Here is a 21,641-nt window from a genome sequence, read left to right as displayed (position 1 = left end):
CACAGCCATTTAAGCTAATAACTTCCTTTGGCCCTTGGAATCAAGGTCAAACAAATTAGTTGAGACAGCCTTCACCAAAGCTATGCCCGACCTACCTTTCTAGATTCAGCTGGTCCCCCAGGTTGCCTGTAGACTGGCCACATTAATTGTTTAGTTTTTTGGGCCCTTCAACTCTGCATATTTTCTACTACCTCAGAGCCTTTACCATAGTTATTCCTTTTTATTGTTCATTAGTGCTCCATTGTATGGTTGTACCACAATTTATTTATCCATTTATCTGATGATGGACATTTGGGGTGTTTTCCAGATTTTTGCTATTACAAGTAAAGTTACAAGTCTTTAAATTGAAAATACTTTCATTCTCTTGGATAAATACCTTAGGAAATGGCTGGGTCATATGGTAGGAATGTGTTTAACTTAAAAAGAAACTGCCAAACTGTTTTCCAAAGTGGTTTTGTCATTTTAGATTTCCACTGGCAGTGTGTGTGAGTTCCATTTCCTCCGTATCCTCACCAACACTTAGTATGGTCAGTCGTTTTAACTTGGGCCATTCTAATAAGCGTCAGTATTATTTTCTGGTTTTAATTGTATGTGTCTACTAACTTAATGATGTTGCATATCCTTTCTTGTACCTATTTTCCATTTATTTATTTATTTATTTTGGAAAGAGTCTATTCAAATCTTTTGCCTATTTGTATTGGGCATTTGTATTTTCTTACTATTGTGTTTTTAGAGTTCTTTATTCTAGATATAGACCTTTATCAGATATGTGATTTACAATTTTTTTTCCAGCATGTGGCTTGGCTTTTCATTCTCTCAAATGATCTCCTGGCATCCTATACATAGAACACCTCAATGTAAGTTTTATAGGTGTCCAGCATATAGGTTGCTGATACATGAGTTAATATATTTTTTAAATTTTTTTAGTTGTAGATGGACACAATATCTTTATTTATTTTTATGTGGTGCTGAGGATCGAACCCAGTGCCTCACACATGCTAGGCAAGCACTCTGCCACTGAGCTACAGCCCCAGCCCTGAATTATCTTATTATATTGTTTTAAATTTAATTTTTTGTGAAAATTTATAATTATATACAAAAATAGAATAGTAAAATGAATCCCCATGTATCCATTTCTCATATTCAGAAATTTTAAAGATTTGGCCACATTTACTTCATCTATCCCTTACTGGAGAGTAGGGCAAATCTCAGGTCTTCTTTGATTTCATCCTTGCAGATTTCAGTGTGCATCTCTGAGACATGTGTTTTCTGTTGTAATCCAATGCCATTATCAACTCTAACAGAATTCATTATCCTCTGATACTATCAAATTTTTCTTATTTCCCAAAAAAATGCCTTTTTTGCAGCTGTTCAAATCAGAAGGCAAACAAGGGTCACACATTGAATTGGGTCTCTTTTAATAGGGGGTGCTTTCTAAATATTTGTGACATCTCCCTTTCCATGAAAATTTTCTGTTGTTTGGATTTTTTTTTTTTTTTCTTAAATTCAACAAGGGAGTGTTGAAAGTCATCTCAAGTTTGTAGACACTAACTGCCGCACTCTATTTGTCCTTGTCTTCAAAAGCCAGGTAAAGGGAAGAAAGGGAAAAGCCACAGAAAGTCTCACGGGAAGAAGCAGAAGAAGCCCGAGGTGGACATCCTCAGCCCCGCGGCCATGCTGAACCTCTACTACATCGCCCACAACGTGGCCGACTGCCTGCAGCTGCGAGGCTTCCGCTGGCCAGGGGCTCCCAAAGGGAAAAAAGGGAAGAACAAGACTTAAGTGATAGAGTTCTCAGCGCTCAGAGAACAACTTGGGGAAGAGAAATCAATAACGCGACCCTGCAGGCAAAATAGACTTTACTGAAGACACCTTGAAATGCAAGCTCAGGTTGCTTTCTATGGTAAATAATGGTGAAGAAATGCCTTTTACTTCCTCAGTTAAGCTAGGCATGATTAGCCACTTTGGATTTTCAGAAGTTAAGGGGAAAAACTTGAACAATTCTTACACCATGTGATGGGATTGATAGTCCTTTAAAAATTTATTATCATAATTCTGGGCCAGAAATTAAACCTTGCTCTCAAAAGGCAGTTCCAGTTTACACGAGTTATTTTCTTTTGCTTAAGGGGGTCTGTTATTTAGAGAAGATACAGCAAAAAAAAAAAAAAGCATAGGCTTTACATTATAATCACCCCTTTCTTGGGCACTGTTTCTTTTTTCTTTATTTTTTTTTCAGTGGTGCTAAGAATGAACCCAGAGTCTGACACATGCTAGGCAGGTCTCTACCACTGAGTTACATCCACAGTCCTTCCCTGCACCCCCCCCACCTTTTTTTTTTTTTAAATAAATATTTTATTTCTGTAATTTTTTTCTCAGTAGTCTGATTCTGGTTTGAATTAGCCACAGAGCCAAATGGATATTAAGATTGTCACTAGTGCTCTGACCTTACTGGGCATGTAAGCTTGTGATGAAAAGGATCTGACAATGTGTAGAGGGTTAGGTACAGAGAGAAGGAATGAATTGTGGACTCAGGCCTTTTCTCTTTTGTGTCACCTGACTTGTCTCCACTTCTCCTGCACCCTTAGATTTCTTGACACCTTCTGCCACCTTTAAACTTAAATGACCCTGAGTCATGAACTGGTGACTGGAAACTATCCATTATTATTTGGCTGACTTTCCAAGATCTCCCCAGCCTTGTGAGGAGACTTTAATAGACAAAACTGGCTGAGTACTGTGTTGCATGCCAGAGACTATGATAGGAGGATTGCAAGTTCAAGGCTAGACTTGGCAACTTAGTGAGACTGTGTCATAATAATAATAATAAATGAAATAATGATGAAGAACTACCTTTACTTTCTCAGGTAAGGTAGGCATGGTTAGCCACTTTGGATTTTCAGAAGTTGGTCGGGGGGAAACCCAAATAATAAAAAATGAAAAGGGCTGTAGCTCTGGTAGAACACTTGCCTGCTATGTATGGGGCTCTGAGTTCATTCCCATACATACACACACACACACACACACACACACACACAAGAAAGAGAAAGAACTGCATTTTTTCTCCTTGCCCCCAAAGGCCTGAGTGCCCTTTTAAGTTTAAATATCATCTCTGAGTCAGCATTTCGTCCCTGCCTCTTGTTCTGCCTTCCTGTCCCAACTCACTGCTTCCTCTGATCCCACCACTCTGACACCTACATTGGCTCCCTTCACACTTTTAACCTTAAAGCTGATTGAGCACCATTCTAGGGATGTTCTAGTTTGACTGAATTACTTATAGTTATGCTCAGTTTGCCTTGTGGTGATCTCAGAGATTCACAGTGTTTTTTAAAGGAAGGCTGCAACCTAGGATTCAGTATTTCACAAATGTCAGAGAAAAAGGAAATTCATGAATCATTTTACTAGAGAACTGGGGTGCTCATAACCCACGAGAGCTTGTTGGGAGTGCCATTTATATACCGGTACTATCTGTACTAATGCAGTGTAAGCTCTTGGCCAGTTGCCAGAGGAGCCTTCCTTTTGGAGAACCTACAGAGAGATCTTGTGTTTACTGTGATTGTAGGCTTTAGAAACAAGGCGCACCTTCCTGCCCAGTTAGAGACTGCTAACTCTAGTTCATTGCCTCTCAGTCATCTGGAAGATTTTATCAAAAGTACAGATTGCATTCAGGTGTGTTGGTGCATGCCAGTAATCCCATTGACTCAGAAGGCTGAGGCAGGAGGATCGTTAGTTCAAAGCCAACCTTAGCAACTTAGTGAGGCTAAGCAACTTAGTGAGACCCTGTCAAAATAAAATATTAAAAGGTCCGGTGAAGAAGGCTGATTCCATCATAGTGGAGAGCAGTTAGATTTCTGTTTCCACTTTGATTTATCAATGGATTATATAGTTTATGAAGGTGATTAAGAGGAGGATGGAAGTAAGATCTTTATAGGACACCTGAAGGGCATCTGATGGGAGAATGGATCCTTTATTTTCCCTAAACCTAAATCAGCAAGGATTCTGAATCATCCTATAGTGGAGGATTCAAAGAGGAACTTGTGAAATCAGCTTCTGACTTGTTTTAAAACACATGCAGGCCCAAAGGATCACCTGGAAGTGGCAAGGGTTGAAATAAAGGCACATGATTTGAGGCTCTCAGGGCTTTTTATGAGGAAGGCATTCAAGGATGAGGATGGAATTTAAAAGAGAAGGGATCAGCAACTGTAGGTGTGGCTATTCAAGGATGAGGATGGAATTTAAAAGAGAGAAGGGATCAGCAACTCTAGGAGTAGGCAGAGTCCACTGAGGAGGAGGAAAGTTTGGCCAATGGCATGAGAATAGAAAATGTACTTTAAAATGGAAGGGCCTCATCTAAAACCAATGACATATAAAAGAGAGAATGACAGGTGATATCAGTGAGGATGTGGAGAAATTGCAACCCACACATGTCACTGTGGGAATGTAAAGGATGGTACTGTGTAGAAAACAGTTCAGTTCTAAAGTATGTAAGTAGAGTTACATATAACGCAGCAGTTTCACTCCTAGTTATACGTGAAAGAATCTGAAAACACATATTCAAAAAACACATACTTGGGGCTGGGGCTCCATGGTAGTGTACTTGCTGGCATGTGTGAGGAACTGGGTTCGATTCTTAGCACTGCATATAGATAAATAAAATAAAGATCTATCAACAACTAGAAAAATATTTTTAAAAAACATACTCAAAAGCTTATAATGAATGTTCAGAACAGCATTCTATTTAAATTTTGTTTTTAGTTGCCAATGGACCTTTATTATTATTTATTTGCGGTGCTGAGGATAGAAACCAGGGTCTCACAAATGCTTTGCAAGCGCTCTTAACACTGACCTACAACCCTGGCCCCCAGAACAGCATTCTTAACAACCTAAAAGTAAAAACAACTTAAGTGTATGTTGACTATCTATATTCAACATATATTTGTTTTTGTTTTTTTTAAATATTTATTTATTTTTTTAGTTTTCGGTGGACACAACATCTTTGTTTGTATGTGGTGCTAAGGATTGAACCCGGGCCACACGCATGCCAGGCGAGCGCGCTGCTGCTTGAGCCACATCCCCAGCCCCTCAACATATATTTGAACATAAATTATTATTTATGGAATATTATTTGAACATAAAAGAGAAGGAGGTAGTGACACATGCTATAGCATGAATAAACCTTGAATGTGTTATACTAAGTAAAAGAAGCCAGACACAAAGGCCATATATTGTATAAATCCATGTATATGAAATGTTTCAAATAGACAAGTCCATAGAGACAAAAAGTAGATTATTGTTTGTCGGAGGAGAATAGAAAGTGACTGCTAATGGGTAGGGGTGTGAAAATGCCCTGGGATTGGATGGTAGAGACGTTCACACAATCTTGTGAAAGTACTAAATTTCACTGAATTTGTACACTTTGAAAGGCAGCTGTTATGGTATGTAAACCATGTCTCAAACTGATCGCACCTGAAAGGATCCCAAAAGACTGGGAGATAAAGGAGTGAGTCCCAGTGCCAGGTAGGTGGCTCAAACAGATTAGGCAGAAGAAGAAGGACCAAGTTATGATCAAATCCCCTCAGCTAGAGGCCTGGTCAGGTAAACTTGGGAGCCATAGCAGAAGTAGGGACTTCTGACTGGCAGTTTTTTTTTTGTTGTTTGTTTGTTTTTTAAATTTTTTTTTAAAGAAAGAATTTTTTTTAATATTTATTTTTCAGCTTTTGGCGGACACAACATCTTTGTATGTGGTACTGAGTGAGGATCGAACCCAGGCCACACGCACACCAGGCAGGCGTGCTACCGCTTGAGCCACATCCCAAGCCCTGACTGGCAGTTTTTATATCCTGCACAGGGAAATTCTGCCAGAGCCAAAACTTCCCATCTTTATTTAAGTTCCAGTTGCCATTACCTTTTCTACTTACCCATCTCTGGACCTTACACTCAGCGGGCAACAGGATTTCTCTCTTAAGGGGAAATATCCCCACCCCTCACATATTTTTATTCTGAGACTGAACCCTCTACAAGGGCACAAAAAGATGTATTCATTAACATTATGTTACTACAATGAAACACTTGAGACAATTAACTTTATAAAAAGAACAGGTGTATTTCAGAGTCCTAATGAAATAGTGTGGGCTTGGTGATGATTGCCTCTTGATTTCATTACCCATGGTGCAGATGACATTGGTGGGAGGTACTTAGTGGAGCAGGAAGCATATCTTGAGGCAGGAAGAAGAGAGGTGGCAGGGAAGTGGGACAGAGGACCTGCAGGTTTCCACAGTCTCTTTTGAAGGCATGTCTACAATGACCAAAGGACTTCCTATAGGGCTCCACCTTTGAAAGGTCCACAGCACCTCCCAGTGTCAACACCCTGAAGATCAAGCCTCTATAAAACCAATTTCTTATTGAAATAGTACAAACTTATGTTTGTAGATCTTTCCAGCTTTGTCATTTCCTGCAGCCCTGTAAGGCTCCCACTTTCCTCATAGTGACCATTCCATGATCCTGCACTTTCATTACTCCAACCCTCTGGAGTTTACTGCTAAATAATTTAACCTATGAGAGAATTCAACCACATGGTCCATTCTGCAAGCCCACACACCCACAAATATGTCTCCTGATTCATCTCCTCCCACTCCTTAAGCCTCCACCACCCAGGGAAAGTGAGGCTTAGTCAAGAAAGCGAAAAAGAGGAAGGACCTGGATATTTCTATCTTAATTTAAAAATTAACTTTTATGGCCGTGCATCGTGGTGTATGCCTATAGTCAAAGAACTCAAGAGGCTGAGGCAGGAAGGTTGCAAGCTCAATGCCAGCCTGAATACAAAGAGCTGGAGATGTAGCTCAGTGATAGAGCACCCCCTGGGTTCAATTCCTGGTCACACACACACACACACACACACACACACTCACACATACATGCTTTTTTTTGAAAATTAATAAACATACACAAAATAAGTGCAATAAACCCCATCTCCAATAACTTACAATATTTTGTCATACTCATTTTGTCTATCCCTTATTATTTGGTTTGTTCATTAGATACACTCAAAAGCAAATCAAAAAATTTTAAATCAAAATTTCTTTTCTGAATACTTCAGCATCCTTGATATTTTAAACAGGTAACTTTACATTCTAACTCCAGATGGGATACCGCTGTAATTTTTTTGTTACTCTGTGGACACTTGTTAAATGCCCACCATACTATGAATTTTCCATGATTGTTTCACAACTACTTGGCCATCTTCCAACACTGTTTAGTGACCATCATTTTTAAAGCCTGGCATGACCCCATTCAGCTCTCATTTTATTTCTCTCTATTACCATTTTTTTCCTGTTTCCCTTGTTTGCCATATTCCCTGAACTGTGGTCAAGTTCACACTACTATAGCAAAATGCCTGAGACCAGGTAATTTACAAAGAACAGAAATTTATTTCCCACAGTTCTGGGGGATGGGAAGTCCAAAATCAAGATGCTGGCTTATTAAGTTGTCTATGGAGGGCTGCTTTGCACTTCCAAGGTAGAAATTTGTTGCTACATTCTCTGGGGAGGTACATTGTATCCTCACATGGCAAAAAGCAGAAGGGTAAATTGACCAAATGCTGCATGAAGCCTCTTTTATAAAGATCTTAATCCCATTTACCAGGGAGGAGCTCTTTTGTCCTAATCACTTTTTTAAAGTCCCATTATCACTGATAGCACTTGAATTTTGGAGGGGAGACATTCAAACATAAGCATCCACCTTCCTGTGGACCACCCTAGACCCCTTATCTGCAATTCTGTTTGTTCTCACTTCAAAACTTTTCTCAACAGTGATTCCCTGGTTCCTAGTACAGTGGCCTTTTTAATCCCTTTTTTTATCCTTTGTTTCATCTTTCAATTAACATGTTTCTAGCAACTTCCATCAGAAAGGCATTGGGCTGAAGGCCAGAAGAAAGAAATAGCTTTAGTCTCTGGCTATTTTTCCAGCTTCATACATAACCCTTCTCTTCCTCTCGGGATGAACAATCTGTTATTGAACTTAATTAATTTTGGAATTCCTTCCTTATTTCAGAATGGGAATACTACATTACTGATTATGCCTTCACTAGCAGGGTCTAACAGAATCTTCTGTAATGATGGAAATGTAATATACCTGCACCACCCAACACACTAGCCATGAGAGCCCCTGTGGCTATTGAACACTTGAAACCCAGCTTAAGAATTGGATATCTGATTTGATTTTCTTGTAATTAATTTAAATCTAAGTAGCTACATATAATTATTGGCTATTTTTTTAACATGGAAAGTGTTGGGGTTTTTTATTGATTTTTAAAAAAATAAATGACACGGGAATGCATTACAATTCTTATTACACATGTGCAGCACAATTTTTCTTATCTCTGGTTGTATATAAAGTGTGTTGACACCATGTCTTCATACATGTACTGGTTATTGGCTATTGTATCAGCACTGGGTTATAGAAGGATTGGACCTTGGGCTGGGGATGTGGCTCAAGCGGTAGCGCGCTCACCTGGCATGCGTGCGGCCCAGGTTCTATCCTCTGCACCACATACAAACAAAGATGTTGTGTCCACCGAAAACTAAAAAAATAAATAAATATTTAAAAATTCTCAACTATATTTGAAAAGGAGTAATAAAATAAACGTACATAATTAAAAAAAAAAAAAAGGATCTGACCTAGTTGAGGAGGGAAAAGAGACAAGTAGATGTCACTAAGAAAATGATGAAGTTGAGACCTGAAGAGGAACAGGCCTCAGAGACAGATTATCCAGGAAGCTGGAGAAGTGTTAGCAATTTTGTATTCATGCTGTTGGATTCTCCCCACCCCCCGCCTTTTCTCTCTCTTTTTCCTCTTTCTCTCTGTGCTCAGGATCAAACCCAGGGTCTCACATGTGCAAACTAAATGCTCTATCAGTGAGCTAGTCATATCTTTTCTTTCTTTTTTTTAGGTACTAGAGGAGGACCTTACCATTGAGCCACATCCACATCCTCAGCCTTTTTTTTTTTTTTTTTTTAATTGCTTAGGCTGGCCTTGAACTTGCGATCCTCCTGCCTCAGTCTGCCAAATTGCTGGGATTACAATTGTACACCACCATACCTGGCTCCAGATTCTTTTTTTTTTTTTTTTCTTAAAGGGTGTCTCCAAGCTTTAGGCCCCACAGAACCTATATCTGCCCCTGAAAGGCATTAACCAAGTTAGGCGGGAGGCAGAAGGAGCATGACAGGCCCAAAGAACTGAGCAGAGAAAAGGACGAGGAATGAGGTGATGCTCCTATGAGATCCAGTGGACCTCTGGGACCAGGTGTTTAGGCTACAGGATCCAAGACAGTGCCAGGGACTTCAGTACCAGAGTGGCAATTCTTCCCACTTATGCCATTATAGTGAGACTGTGGATCCTGCTAGCTGAGACATTTCATCCTCTCTGCTCTGCACATTTTTTCTTTGCTTTGTAACTTCTGCTTACTCTAGCTTTTTGATTTTCCACAGCTTCAGTTTATTGTAATCCCTTGTGACTCCAGCTCAAATTTATGGTCCTTTCTATGCATGCTTTGAACTTCAGCATCCCCTCCGCCATGCCTCATGTTGGATTAGAAGAGAGAAAGAGAATCCAATAGACAACCTCCCACATACCTTTTGGAACCAGGCTCTGTTGTAACAACAATGGATGAGCTGTCAGGATCAGGACCTCCCACTGGCCCCTCGGTGGTGATGGTTGGAGGGAGGGTGTCAGACATTACTAACACAGACACCCAGGATGATTCTTCTGTGAGGTTGGAAGTGTTGGGACCATGTGGCCATGAGTGTTTGCTTCCCCTGCCCCTTTGCATCTTTCTTTATAGCCAAGAACCTGGAAAGAATTCACTTACACTTTCTTTTTCATGTTCTCACCTTTCTGTCACACATTTTTTCCTCTTTCACTTTTTTTGGGCCACCTTCGTATTTTTAAAATTTTTGAGGGGCTGGGGTGGTGGCTCAGTGGTAGAGTGCTCGGCACCATATAAAAACAAACTAATGTATCCATCTAAAACTAATGATAGATAAATAAATTTTTTTAAAAAATTCGAGCCTACCAAAATACTGGGAAAAAAAATGTCTAACCCTTTGCCTAGACCTGGGTTCTCAACCTTGTTACTCTCAACATTTTGGTGCTCTGATTCTTTATTGCAGGGCCACATTGTGCACTCTAGGAGTTGAAGCGCTACTGTGCTACCACCATCTCTCCGCTCACTTGATGCTGGTAGCACACTTTGGTTCCATAACCAAATGTCTCCAGACATTGCCAAACATTCCCCAGAAGGCAAAGTCACCTGTACTTGGAGAACCATAATGAGCTAGATTTATGAATTAACTTTTTGACAAAATTGTACCTGCACACTCTTTACATGTATTAATAATACAAGTACACATATGTATGTTCACATAAAGCACTTATACCAGGATTTTATATTAATATAATAGTGCATAGTCCATATTTATTTTTTGTAATGATTCAACCATGAATCATGTAGTACATTTAGCTGTCATGTCTCTTTAGAATTCATTAATCAATCTAAATAATCTAAAATAATTCCCCCCCCCCACGTCTTTTATGGCATTGACATTTTTGAGAAGGCCAGTTCAGGTTGTTTTTTATAGTATTCTGCCTTTTCAACTCAGTATATTCAGACTTCTGATAAATTTATTTATTAGCTCTAACAGTATTTTGGTGGAGGTTTTTGAATCTTCTAAGTATGGGATCATGTCATCTGCAAACAATAATAATTTGACTTCTTCCTTTCCTACTTTTATCCCCTTTATTTTTTCTCTTGCCTGATTGCTCTAAGTTAGAATTACTAGTACTATATTGAATAGGAGTGGTGAAAGTGGACATTCTTGTCTTGTTTCAGATTTTAAAGGAAATGCTTTCAGTTTTTCCCCATTCACTATGATCTTGGCTTTGAGTTTGTAATATATAGACTTATGATGTTGATGTAAGCTTCTATCCCTGATTTATTCAGTGTTTTTATAATGGTGCTGAATTTTATTGAAGGCTTTCTCAGAATCTATTAAAATGACTCTGTGATATCTGTCCTTGATTTTATTTATGTGATCAATTACATTTATTGATTTATGAATGTTAAACCATCCTTGCAATTCTGGAATAAACCAACTTGATCATGATATATAATACTCTTAATATGTTGTTGAATATGATTTGCTAATATTTTATTAAGGATTTTTGCATCTAAGTTCATCAGGGATATTGGTCTGTAGTTTTCTTGATATGTCCTTATCTAGTTTTGGTATAAGGGGAATACTAGCTTCATAGGGTAAATTTGGAAGAGTTTCATCCCTTTCTATTTCATGGAATACTTTGGAAGCATTAGCATTAGTACATCTTTGAAGGTCTGATAGAATTCAGCTGAGAACACCTCTGGACCTGGGCTTTTCTTTATTTGAAGTCTTTTTATTACTGCTTCTATCTCACTGCTAGTTATTGGTCTGTTTAGGATTTTTAATGTTCTCTTATAATTCAATTTTGGCAGGTCACACATTTCTAAAAATAAGCTCATTTCTTCTAAGTTTTCCAATTTTTGGAGAAAAAGTTTTGAAAGTAGTCTTCAATGATATTTTGGATTTCTGTGTTGTCTGCAGTGTTTCTCCTTTTTCATCTCTAATTTTATTAATTTGGGCCTTCTCTCTTTTTCTTTTGATTAGTTTGGCTAACAGTTATCAATCTTGTTTATCTTTTTAAAGAACCAACTCTTTGTTTCATTGATCCTTTGTTTTGATTTTATTTAATTGATTTTGGCTCTAATCTTAATTATTTCCTTCCTTTCGGTTTTGGAATTGGTTTGTTCTCATTTATCAAGGATCTTAATATGCATCACATGGTTGCTTATTTGGGATCTTTCTGATTATCTTATGTAGGCACTTATGGATATAAACTTTCCTCTTAGAGCTTCCTTATAGTGTCCCAGAATTTCTGGAATGTTGTATCACAATCCTCATTTTATTCTAAGAGTTTTAAAATTTCTCCTCTAATTTCGTCTATCACATATTCCCCATTCATCATTCAAAAGTGTATTGTTTAATTTCCATGTGTTTATATGGTATCTGTAGGTTTTCTTCCTTCCTTTTTTTTTTTTTTTTTGGTCTCAATTTCTAATTTCATTCCATTAGATTAGAAAAGATTAAATTGTGTATGTGTGTATATTTGCTGAAAGTTATTTTTGTGGCTTAAAATATGTTCTATTTTGGAGATTCCTTGAGTAACTGTGAAGAAAGTGAATTTGGCTCTTGCCAGATGAAATATTGTATAGATGTCTGTTAAGTCGATTTTGATCTATAATAATTTTTTAGGTCTGAAGAGTCTTTACTGATTTATGACTAGATGAACTATCTATTCATGAGACAGGAATGTAGAAATTATCCAGTAATATTATACTGAATCTTCTTTGAGTAGTATCTGTTTTATGTAATTAGGTAAATCAGAATTTGAAGCACAACTATTTACTGTTTTTATATCTTCTTGTTGGACTACTTCTTTTACCAGAATGAAATTACCTTCTTTGTCTCTTCTCATTAATTTTGTCTTGAAATATGCTTTTTTGGATATGAAAATAGCTAGTCCTGCTTGTTTGGGGGGCTCTGTTTGTGTGGTTTGTTAATTTTCATCCTTGTACTTTCAGCCTGTGATTATCTTTGCCAGTAAGGTGAGTCTTTCACAAACAACATATAGTTGAGTCTTGTTTTTTAATGCCAGCCTATGTCTTTTAATTGTAGAATTGAGACCATTTACATTCAATGTTATTATAGAGATATGTTTTTAATTCCTGTCATTTTGATTTATTATTTTTAACATTTAATTTGGCCCTGTTTCTCATTTGCTTAAATGAGATTTGTACATTTGTGAATTCTGGGGGGTTTTTTGTTTGTTTGTTTTTTGTTTTTTTAGTTCCTCTGTGTGTAGTATTTATCTAAGTATTTTCTGCAGTGTAGTAGTCATGAATTCTTTTAGTTATTGCTTATCTTGGAAGGTTTTTAATTTCTGCCTCAATTCTGAAGGATAGTTTTGCTGAATATAGCAATCTTGGTTGACAGTTGTTCTCTTTCAGAGCTTGGAACACATTATTCCAAATCTGGATTTTAGAGTTTTGAAGTTCATGCTGAGAAATCAGAAATAGGGCTGAGGATGTGGCTCAAACAGTAGCACACTCGCCTGGCATGTGCCGGGTCACTGGGTTCGATCCTCAGCACCACACAAAAATAAAATAAAAGATGTTGTGACCACCGAAAACTAAAAAATAAATATTAAAAAATTCTCTCTCACTAAAAAAAAAAATAGAAAAAAGAAAGAAAACAAAAGAAATCAGAAATAATTCTGATAGGCTTGCCTCTAAATGTGATCTGATGTTTTTCTCAAGGCTTTTAAAATTCTATCCTTGTTTGGTATGTTAAGCATACCAAAGGTTCTTTTATAATCTTGTCTCTTTGGGATTCTGAATTCTTTCTGTCTCTGGATGTCTATCTCATTCTTGTTCAAACATTATTATTATTTCCCTGAAGAGGTTATCTATGCCATTAGCCTGCCTCTTTAATTCCAATGATTCTTAAATTTGATCTTTTAATGTTGTCCCAGAGTTATTGTATACTCTGGTCTTTGTGTGTGTGTGTGTGTGTGTGTGTGATGCTGGGGATTGAACCCAGGGCCTTGTGCATGGCATGCTAGGTAGGCAAGCACTCTGCTAACTGAGCTATACCCTCAGCCCAATACATCTGGGTTTTTTTGTTGTTGTTGTTGTTTGTTGTTGAGTTGTAGATGAACAAATACCTTTATTTATTTTATGTGGTGCTGAGGATTGAACCCAATGCTTCACATGTGCGAGGGAAGCACTCTACCACTGAGCCATACCCCAGCCCTGTACTCTGGTCTTTGTTACCTATTTTTTTAATACTGTTTGAATTTTCAAAGGCTGCCACTTTGTCTTCCAGCTCTTAGATTTTGTCTTCATGGTGTACACTATTAAAGACTTTCAAATGAACACTTTGATTTATTTTGTGTCTTTCATTTCCAAGATTATATATCTATCTCCTTATTTCTCATTCATACCCAATACTGATTTTCGTAATTCATTCAGTTGTTTTTCTTCATTCTTTTGGAATTCATTGATTGTTTTTGTAATAATTATTTTGAATTCTTTTTTAAAATTTATTTATTTTAATTTTTTCTTTCTTTGAATTCTTTATTTGGTATTTAATCCACTTATCTTTAGAGTCAGTTGTTGGTGCATTATGAAATTTAGAAGACATCATGTTACTTTGTTTTTTATTATTTTTTAATATTCCTGTATTGTGTTTTATGCATCAGTTGGGATAGATTTCTCTTCCACTATTGTTTGTGGGATTTTTTAGGGAATAGTCTTTTATTGCCAAAGTGTTCTGAGATATCAGGTGGTTTGAATTTTTTAGACTATTTCCAAGTGGATTTTATAGTATGGTTTCACTGCTACTTCTTTGCTGATGATTAATAGTGCATTAATATGCACTATTAATATAGTGCATATTTTGTCAGAGCTTGAAGATTCTACTTGTCCTGTATGTCTCAAAAGAGTGGGGTCCTTCTTATCAATCTGGCAATTTTGTGGAATACAGGAGGGTATGTGGGGTACACTCTCTGTGATTGCTCTTCTTCACTTAACAATGATCTAAATGATTGGAAATGATCTATATTGAGACCCCTCGTAGGTGTGGTACCCACAGACTTTGTGTTAATTTCTGTTTTTGCCTAGAAGTGGATGTCCAAAATAGGACCTGATGGGCCCCCCTAGCCATTCCTACTTGGGGAATGGTCATTAGAAGATTTTCATCTCTTTTGTTCTTTATATTAAAGTATCATTGAAGCTTGAGCATGGTTAGTTTGCATGTGGAAGAGGTGTGTTCTCTTTTAGCTGAATTTACTCAGTAGGAGTCTGTACCTTGTGGACTTGTAGTATACAACCCAGTATATTCCCAGAACCTCATAGAAAAGAGGGAAGCAAACAATAGCAACAACAGAAAAAAACAATATACAGCATTAAAATAAATACCCTGTGCCTACTATGACATTTATAACACCAATTACCATAAAAACAGGAATGGTGATTCAGCAATTCACAACAGCAAAAACAATCACTAGCTATGAACTAGATTTGGTATTAAATAGCAAGTGCCAATGATGCTATCTACAGTGCTAATAACTGTAACAACATGAATAGTTGGGCAGGAGTTATATAACAAATAGTTTTTAAAAGGTGGTAAAAATGTAAATCATTAAGAGAAAAGAAAATATGATAGGAAAATGAAAGAAAATTTAGAATGTTCAAAATGTGACCAGAGAGAAAGCAGAAGAAATGTGGTAAGTGATGTCTATAAAGAAGAAGGAAAATATGGTCTGGGGTTGTGGCTCAACGGTAGAGCGTTTGCCTCGCACGTGCAAGACCCTGGGTTTGATCCTCAGCACCACATAAAAATAAACAAGTGAAATAAAGGTATTGTGTCCAACTACAACTAAAAAATTAATATTTTTTAAAAAGAAGGAGGAAAATAAAAGAAACAAAGTGAGGAGAGGGAGAAAGAACAAGAGAATTTGGCTGTAAGGAGAAGAAAGAAGAGAAGGATAAACAGAAGAAACAAACAAAAGCCCTAACCATCAAAATACAAGAAAAAGAAAAATAACAATCATGAAAAAAAAAATGGTAAATGGGGCTGGGGTTGTAGCTCAGTGTTAGAACACTTGCTTAGCACATGTGAGACACTGGGTTGAATCCTCAGTACCACATATAAATAAATTAATTAATTAAGATAAAGGTATTGTGTCTATCTACAGCAACAAAAATACATTTTAAAATAAGGTAAACAAGAAACAAATGTGTATATGTATATGTCTTCGTGAACCAATCAGCTCAGCAAGAACACCAAAAACAAAGGGAGAGAGAAAGAGAGGGAGGGCAGGAGAGGACAAAAGATATTTAATGAAAAATGAGCAGGGCATGGTAATGCATGCCTGTAATCCCATCAGCTCAGAAGGCTGATGCAGGAGGAGCACAAGTTTAAAGCCAGCCTCAGCAACTTAGTGAGGCTCTAAGCAACTTGGCAAGAACCTGTCTCAAAATGAAAATAAAACAGGCTGGGGATGTGACTCAGTCCCTAGATCCAATCCCTGGTATAAAAAAAAAAAAAAAATTAAAGAATTGTCTCCACTGAGGTCATCAAAACTATCCATGAAGATGGATGATCACTGCTTACACCTGACTGAGCTATGTACCTCTTAGAGCAAGGGCTGGGGGTTGTTAATCCCTTCCTCTTTTTGTGTTATTCACCAAGCAGTCAGCTGGAGTGGCCTAAAACTGAAGCTGGTTGAAATAGCCTTCGGTTTTCCTTCTCACCAGTATGAGGTAGGACAGAATGAGAAGTACTGACCATTGGAATTTTCTTCGGATACACCATGAACATGCCCTCCCAGGGTGGGGCTGCTACAGAGTTTTAAGTGGAGAGTTCCATCAGCTGGGGCTTAGCTAATCACACCTTTGGCACTTTGTTGGGTGGTGTCTGCTCTAGAGAGATTAGATCAACACACCCTAGGACTGGGCAGGTGCAGATCTCTGCTGGGAGCCTGGATCTCAGGAGCCTCCTGAAATTCTACTGGTAAGTTAGAGAGCTGACTCTGCACATGTCTCTCACACTCCGCTGCCCATGAATAGTCTTGCCTGGCTTAGTCACCAAGAATAAACACCTGCCTGTTCCATTTCCCAACCCCCTTCAGTTAGTCAGTCACTTGAGCCACCAGACTCAAAGAGAAAATGAGTTGAACTCCCCTCTACATCTCTGACTTGAATTTCCTTAAGAACAATCTTCTCTGTACCTGTTTCACTCACATTCTGCTAAGTCCACCTAGGCCACATGGTGGTTGCATGCTGGGACAGGAGAGAAACATTTGCTAGGATCTCCCAGACTCCTGCAGCATGGCCTCCTCAAGATGGCTCCTGCCTCAGCTCTCCACTTGCCAGTTGAGAAACACAAGATATTTTTCAAATACCAGTTCACTGTGCAGCCTCTGGATCAGCAAAGTTCAGGCTGTTTTCTATTCCACAAGCTTTTTGAAGGATATGGACAATAGACCCAAAAGGAACTTACTTTCCTGTTCCCCTACCTGTCCTCCCACCTCACCCTAAATCATCTTACCACCAAAACTCCTCCCATGACCTGGCCTTGCCCCCTTCCTGTCAAAAGGGCCCACCAAAGTCACTAACTCCTTCCAAGACCTGGTTCAGCTATAAAACCCAGACCCTTGTGGTGGCCTACGGCCATTTTGCCCCAAAGATGTGCCTCTCCAGTGCTGAATAAAACATCGCTGGTCCATGAGATCTGCCTCCATTTTTTTTTCTTTTTGTATTCTCTTCCATGTGCTTTCATTTTCCCATGCCAGAGGAGTCTGTCGGGTTTTGTTGTGTCATTCCTCCCCTCTTTGGTGAACCAGTGCCACTGTCACTGCTGCAATTGGTTGACTCTAATCTCCTTTCTTGTCCTTTGTTCAATGCACCTGAATTTATGAGTCTCTGAGAGACTCTGACTGCCCATATTGACTTTCAGTGAATTCCCTCTTTCACCCACCTCTCTGAGAAGCTGTATTCCTGCTACTTGAATCCCCAGCCCAAGAACAACTAGAAATGCAGCCTCCTCTAATCTGCCATCTTGAATCTCACCAGTTTTTCATTGTCCCTGCAGCTAAGGTGGGGCACCTGAAGCTAAGGTTGGCCACGTGACTTCCCCACACAGTAAGGTTCCTGCCTCCTGAACCTGGATGTTAGACCATCTTTCCCGGTCACGTTGACATGAGGACTTTGGAATAAATTCGCTCTTCATTTAAAGTAGGTCAAAGTGGGCCAGGGATGTAGCTCACTGGTAAAATGCTTCCCTAGTGCATTCAAGGCCCCTGAATCAATACCTAGAACTGCAAAAAAATAAAATAAAATAAAATAATAATTATAATAATTAATTAATTAATTAAATAGATGAAGGCATGGTGCAGTCACTATGGAAAACAGTTTGGCAGTTTTTAAAAAAGTTAAACATGGAAGTACTATATTCTATGGTCTGAATGTCTGCCTCCAAATTAATGTATTGGAAACTTAATCCCTAACCTAACAGTGTTGGAAATTACAGCCTGTTGGAGGTGTTTGAAGACATTTGGACTTAAAACAGTAAAGCTGTTATAAAAGGGTTTAAGAGAGGGAGTTTAGCCCCTTTTTGCCTGGAAGGGGAGAACTCTGCAAGGAGGCCCTCACTAGATACCAAATGCCAGTGCCTTGATCTTGGACCTTTTAGCCTCTAGAACTGTAAGAAATAAATTTCTGTTCTTCTATAAATCACCCAGCAGTCCGTGATTCACAAAATGGATCAAGATGCTATATGAGGGAGCTGAGGATGTAACTCAAAGTTAGAGCACCTGCCTAGCATGCATAGGGCTCTGGGTTTGATTCCCAGCACCACAAAACAACAATCAAAAAGATGCTATATGCATGTATATATACAAAATATACTCTACTGTCATGTATATATAAAAAGAACCAAAAAGAAAAAATAATGCACCAAAAAAAAGAGGAAAAAGAAAGAAAAAAGATGTTTGCTATATGATTCAACAAGCCCATTTATAGGTATATACCTGAGGACTGAAAATAGAGAACCAAACAGATGCTTGTACACCCATGTTCATAGCACCATTATTTACAATGGTAAAAGGTGGAAACAACCCAAGTGCCCATCAGTGGATGAAAGAATAAACAAAAGATGGTGTCTGGGTACAATAGAATATTATTTGATTTTAAAAACGAATGAAATTTTAGCCAGGCATGGTGGTGCACACCTGTAATCCTAGTAGCTTGGGAGGCTATGTTAGGAAAATTGCAAATTCAAAGCCAGTCTCAGCAATTTAACAAGACCCTGTCTTAAAAAATAAAAATTGATGTGGCCCAGTGGTTAAGCCTCACTGGGTTCGATCCAAACAAAAAAACAAACAAACAAAAAAAAAGAATGAAAATTCTGGTACATGCTACATCAAGAGTAAAACATGCTAAATGAATCCAGACCCCAAAACAATATGTATAAGTAGATTCACTTATGTAAGTAATCTAAAACAGGTAGATTTGTAGAATATAATGTAGCATGGTGGTCACTAGAGGTTGAGGCAAGGGTGGACTGGGAAGTTACTGTCTGATGGTAAAAAAATTTTCAGTTTGGGAAGAAAATGGATGGATAGATGATGGGCATGGTTACACACAATGTGAGCATATTCAATGGCACTAAATGTTACTCTTAAAAATGGTTGGAAAGGTCAATTTTATGTATATTTTACCACAATACAATTTTATTTTAAAATAAAGACTTTTCTCTCTTTGTTCTTTATCTCTAGCAGAGGTGAAGAGACAGCAGAGGTAGGGGAAATACCCTCTGAGGTTTCCTCTCATGTTGGTGGGTAGAGAGGCAGATTTGAAGGAAGGAAAGTCTAAGGACTTTCCTCCCTCACCAGCTCCCTTCCCCCTGCATTCAGCCTTACCCTGTATCTTTCTTTTCTGAGCTTGGGAAGCTAGTATTCTCACTGTCCCTGCACAACTCGCCCCTGGCCTCTAAACAAGGCCACATGCCAGTGGACCACCTGACTCCCTAACCCTCCACTAGCCTCATACCCACTTTCCACAGTGCACAGTGACCTTGCTGGCCCTTCACTACTCCTGACACCTCTAGTTCTGCATCTGCATTTGCTACCCACTGATTTGCACCTTGAATCTGCTACTCTGTGAACAGCCTTCCCCAGTTATTTTAGCTTGGTGTTTTATCTCCCCACTAGGATATAAGATATGCAAATGATAAATGAGAGGTCAGGCTCCTGACAGAGCCTCAGCACAAGGACAAAGAGCAGACTTGGGGAGGCTACACAAACAGAGGCTTATAAGCTCATTCATTCAGGCCACTGCCCACACCAGTGTCCCTCAAACCTCTTCTTCTCTGGCCTTCTGATCTGTGGCTTCTGGAGCACCAGTTAACTGTTATATAGACCATAGTCACATTTACATCACCAACAGAGCTATAAACAACAGTGCCTACCCACCCTTCCAGGCTAATGACGGTCTATCTATTGACCTTGTGAGTTGAATCACTTGACTTGTCTCTCTCTGTGTCCTTCGCCCTTGATCTCTTCAGGCCTGGTGTTGGGTGTGTATAGCCAGTGGGCTTCTGTTTTTCTGTAAGGTGGCTGAGCTATGTGCATACTGCCAACGTCAGTATGGCAGCTCCAAGAACTCAACATGGCAGCAATGGAAACCTGTGCTGAGGTATGGTCAGGCTCTTTGTATTTGTGCATGTGTGCACAATGCCACAGAATGGACACAGATGAAAACCACTGTCCAATTAGGACAGAGAAGGATGTTGAAGGTTTGGTAGTGTTGACCTTGAGAGAGTGAAAGGAGGGTCACTCCGGGCATAGGAGGAAAGAGTGACTGAGAAGAATTCATTCACCCATCTCCATTTTGATGTTTCCCTTTCAGTTTCAGTCTCTGATCAAAATGAAGTGGACTATTGACAGATCCTTCTTTCAAATGCCATGTCTCTCACTTCATGCTTATACGACATTGTATGAGCACAGTGGAAGGTGGCCACCTATAAGCCAGAGAAGAGGTCTCAGCTTGAAATGTACTAGCTAACACCTTGATCTTGGACTTCCCAACCTCCATAGCTGAGAAGTCAATTTCTGTTGTTTAAGCCACCCCACCTGTGGTATTTTGTTATGATAGTCTGAGCTGACTCTGTCCTGCTCCACCTTCAATAGAGAGCTCTTGGGACCTTTTAAAAATTATACTAACATTATTACAATAGCATTAAATAAATTATTAATGAAGTTAGTAATTGGATTCACCCAAACTAATACAGAAATTGATTTTTTTTTCATTTAAAAAAGTTATCCAAAAATATTGATTGAATCTTGTGTATGGTAGGCATTGTCTAGGAATCACTTGATTCCTGTTCTTTTTGCCACTTGCCATCTCCAGGCCATTCATAAACACAATCATGTATTATTTATGTGATTATTATTAAACTAGCTCCAAAATTTTGTGTCCTTTTTTTCATATAACATTAAAAACTTTTTTTTTCAGCACTGGGTCTCAAAGCCAGAGCCTCATACATATTGGTCAAGACCTCTACCAGTGAACCACATCCCCAGGCCCTAAACATTTTTTTAAAAGCATTGTCATAGTCTTTGGTGAAGGGTTATTTTCAGATGCTAGACTGAATAAGTGCATGGTTTTTCTTGTGTGTGTGTGTTTTTTTTTAATCTTCATAGTTGTGTGTTAATGGCTGTGTGGTATTCCATTCAGTTGATATATCGGGATTTACCTAATGATCCATTATAGTGGAACATTTATATTCTTTCCAATTTTTGCTATTACATACAATGCTGAATGCCTTTTTGTGTATAGATTTCTTATTTTTAATTTCTTAGAATACTCATGAGTGGGACCAGTGTGTCAAAGAGTAAAATCCCCTTTTAAAATGCTACAACTTTTTTAAAATGTAAGATTCTTTTTGTAGGACCTCGATTTTTTGGGGGCATGTTGCATTCCAAAGGACCAGGAA

General features: G+C 38.5%; 1 protein-coding gene across 1 annotated transcript; it reads left to right on the top strand.

The window, feature by feature from the left end:
- Positions 1–283: 283 nt before the first annotated feature.
- Smkr1 (small lysine rich protein 1) lies at positions 284–1,782 on the top strand. The gene is made up of 2 exons (XM_077109931.1): positions 284–323; positions 1,589–1,782. The coding sequence occupies exons 1-2, from the start codon at positions 284–286 to the stop codon at positions 1,780–1,782; spliced, it is 234 nt and encodes a 77-aa protein (XP_076966046.1).
- Positions 1,783–21,641: the final 19,859 nt, after the last annotated feature.

This window comes from Callospermophilus lateralis, chromosome 1, assembly GCF_048772815.1.
Source record: "Callospermophilus lateralis isolate mCalLat2 chromosome 1, mCalLat2.hap1, whole genome shotgun sequence".
Taxonomy (NCBI): domain Eukaryota; kingdom Metazoa; phylum Chordata; class Mammalia; order Rodentia; family Sciuridae; genus Callospermophilus; species Callospermophilus lateralis.
This window is presented reverse-complemented; position numbering and strand designations above follow the sequence as displayed.

Bases quoted from the DNA above. Each gene is read 5' to 3' on its own strand.
- Smkr1 (XM_077109931.1), top strand. From the start codon at position 284: ATGGACATTTGGGGTGTTTTCCAGATTTTTGCTATTACAA. The intron at 324-1,588 runs GTAAAGTTACAA...TTCAAAAGCCAG, and splicing joins CCAGATTTTTGCTATTACAA to GTAAAGGGAAGAAAGGGAAA.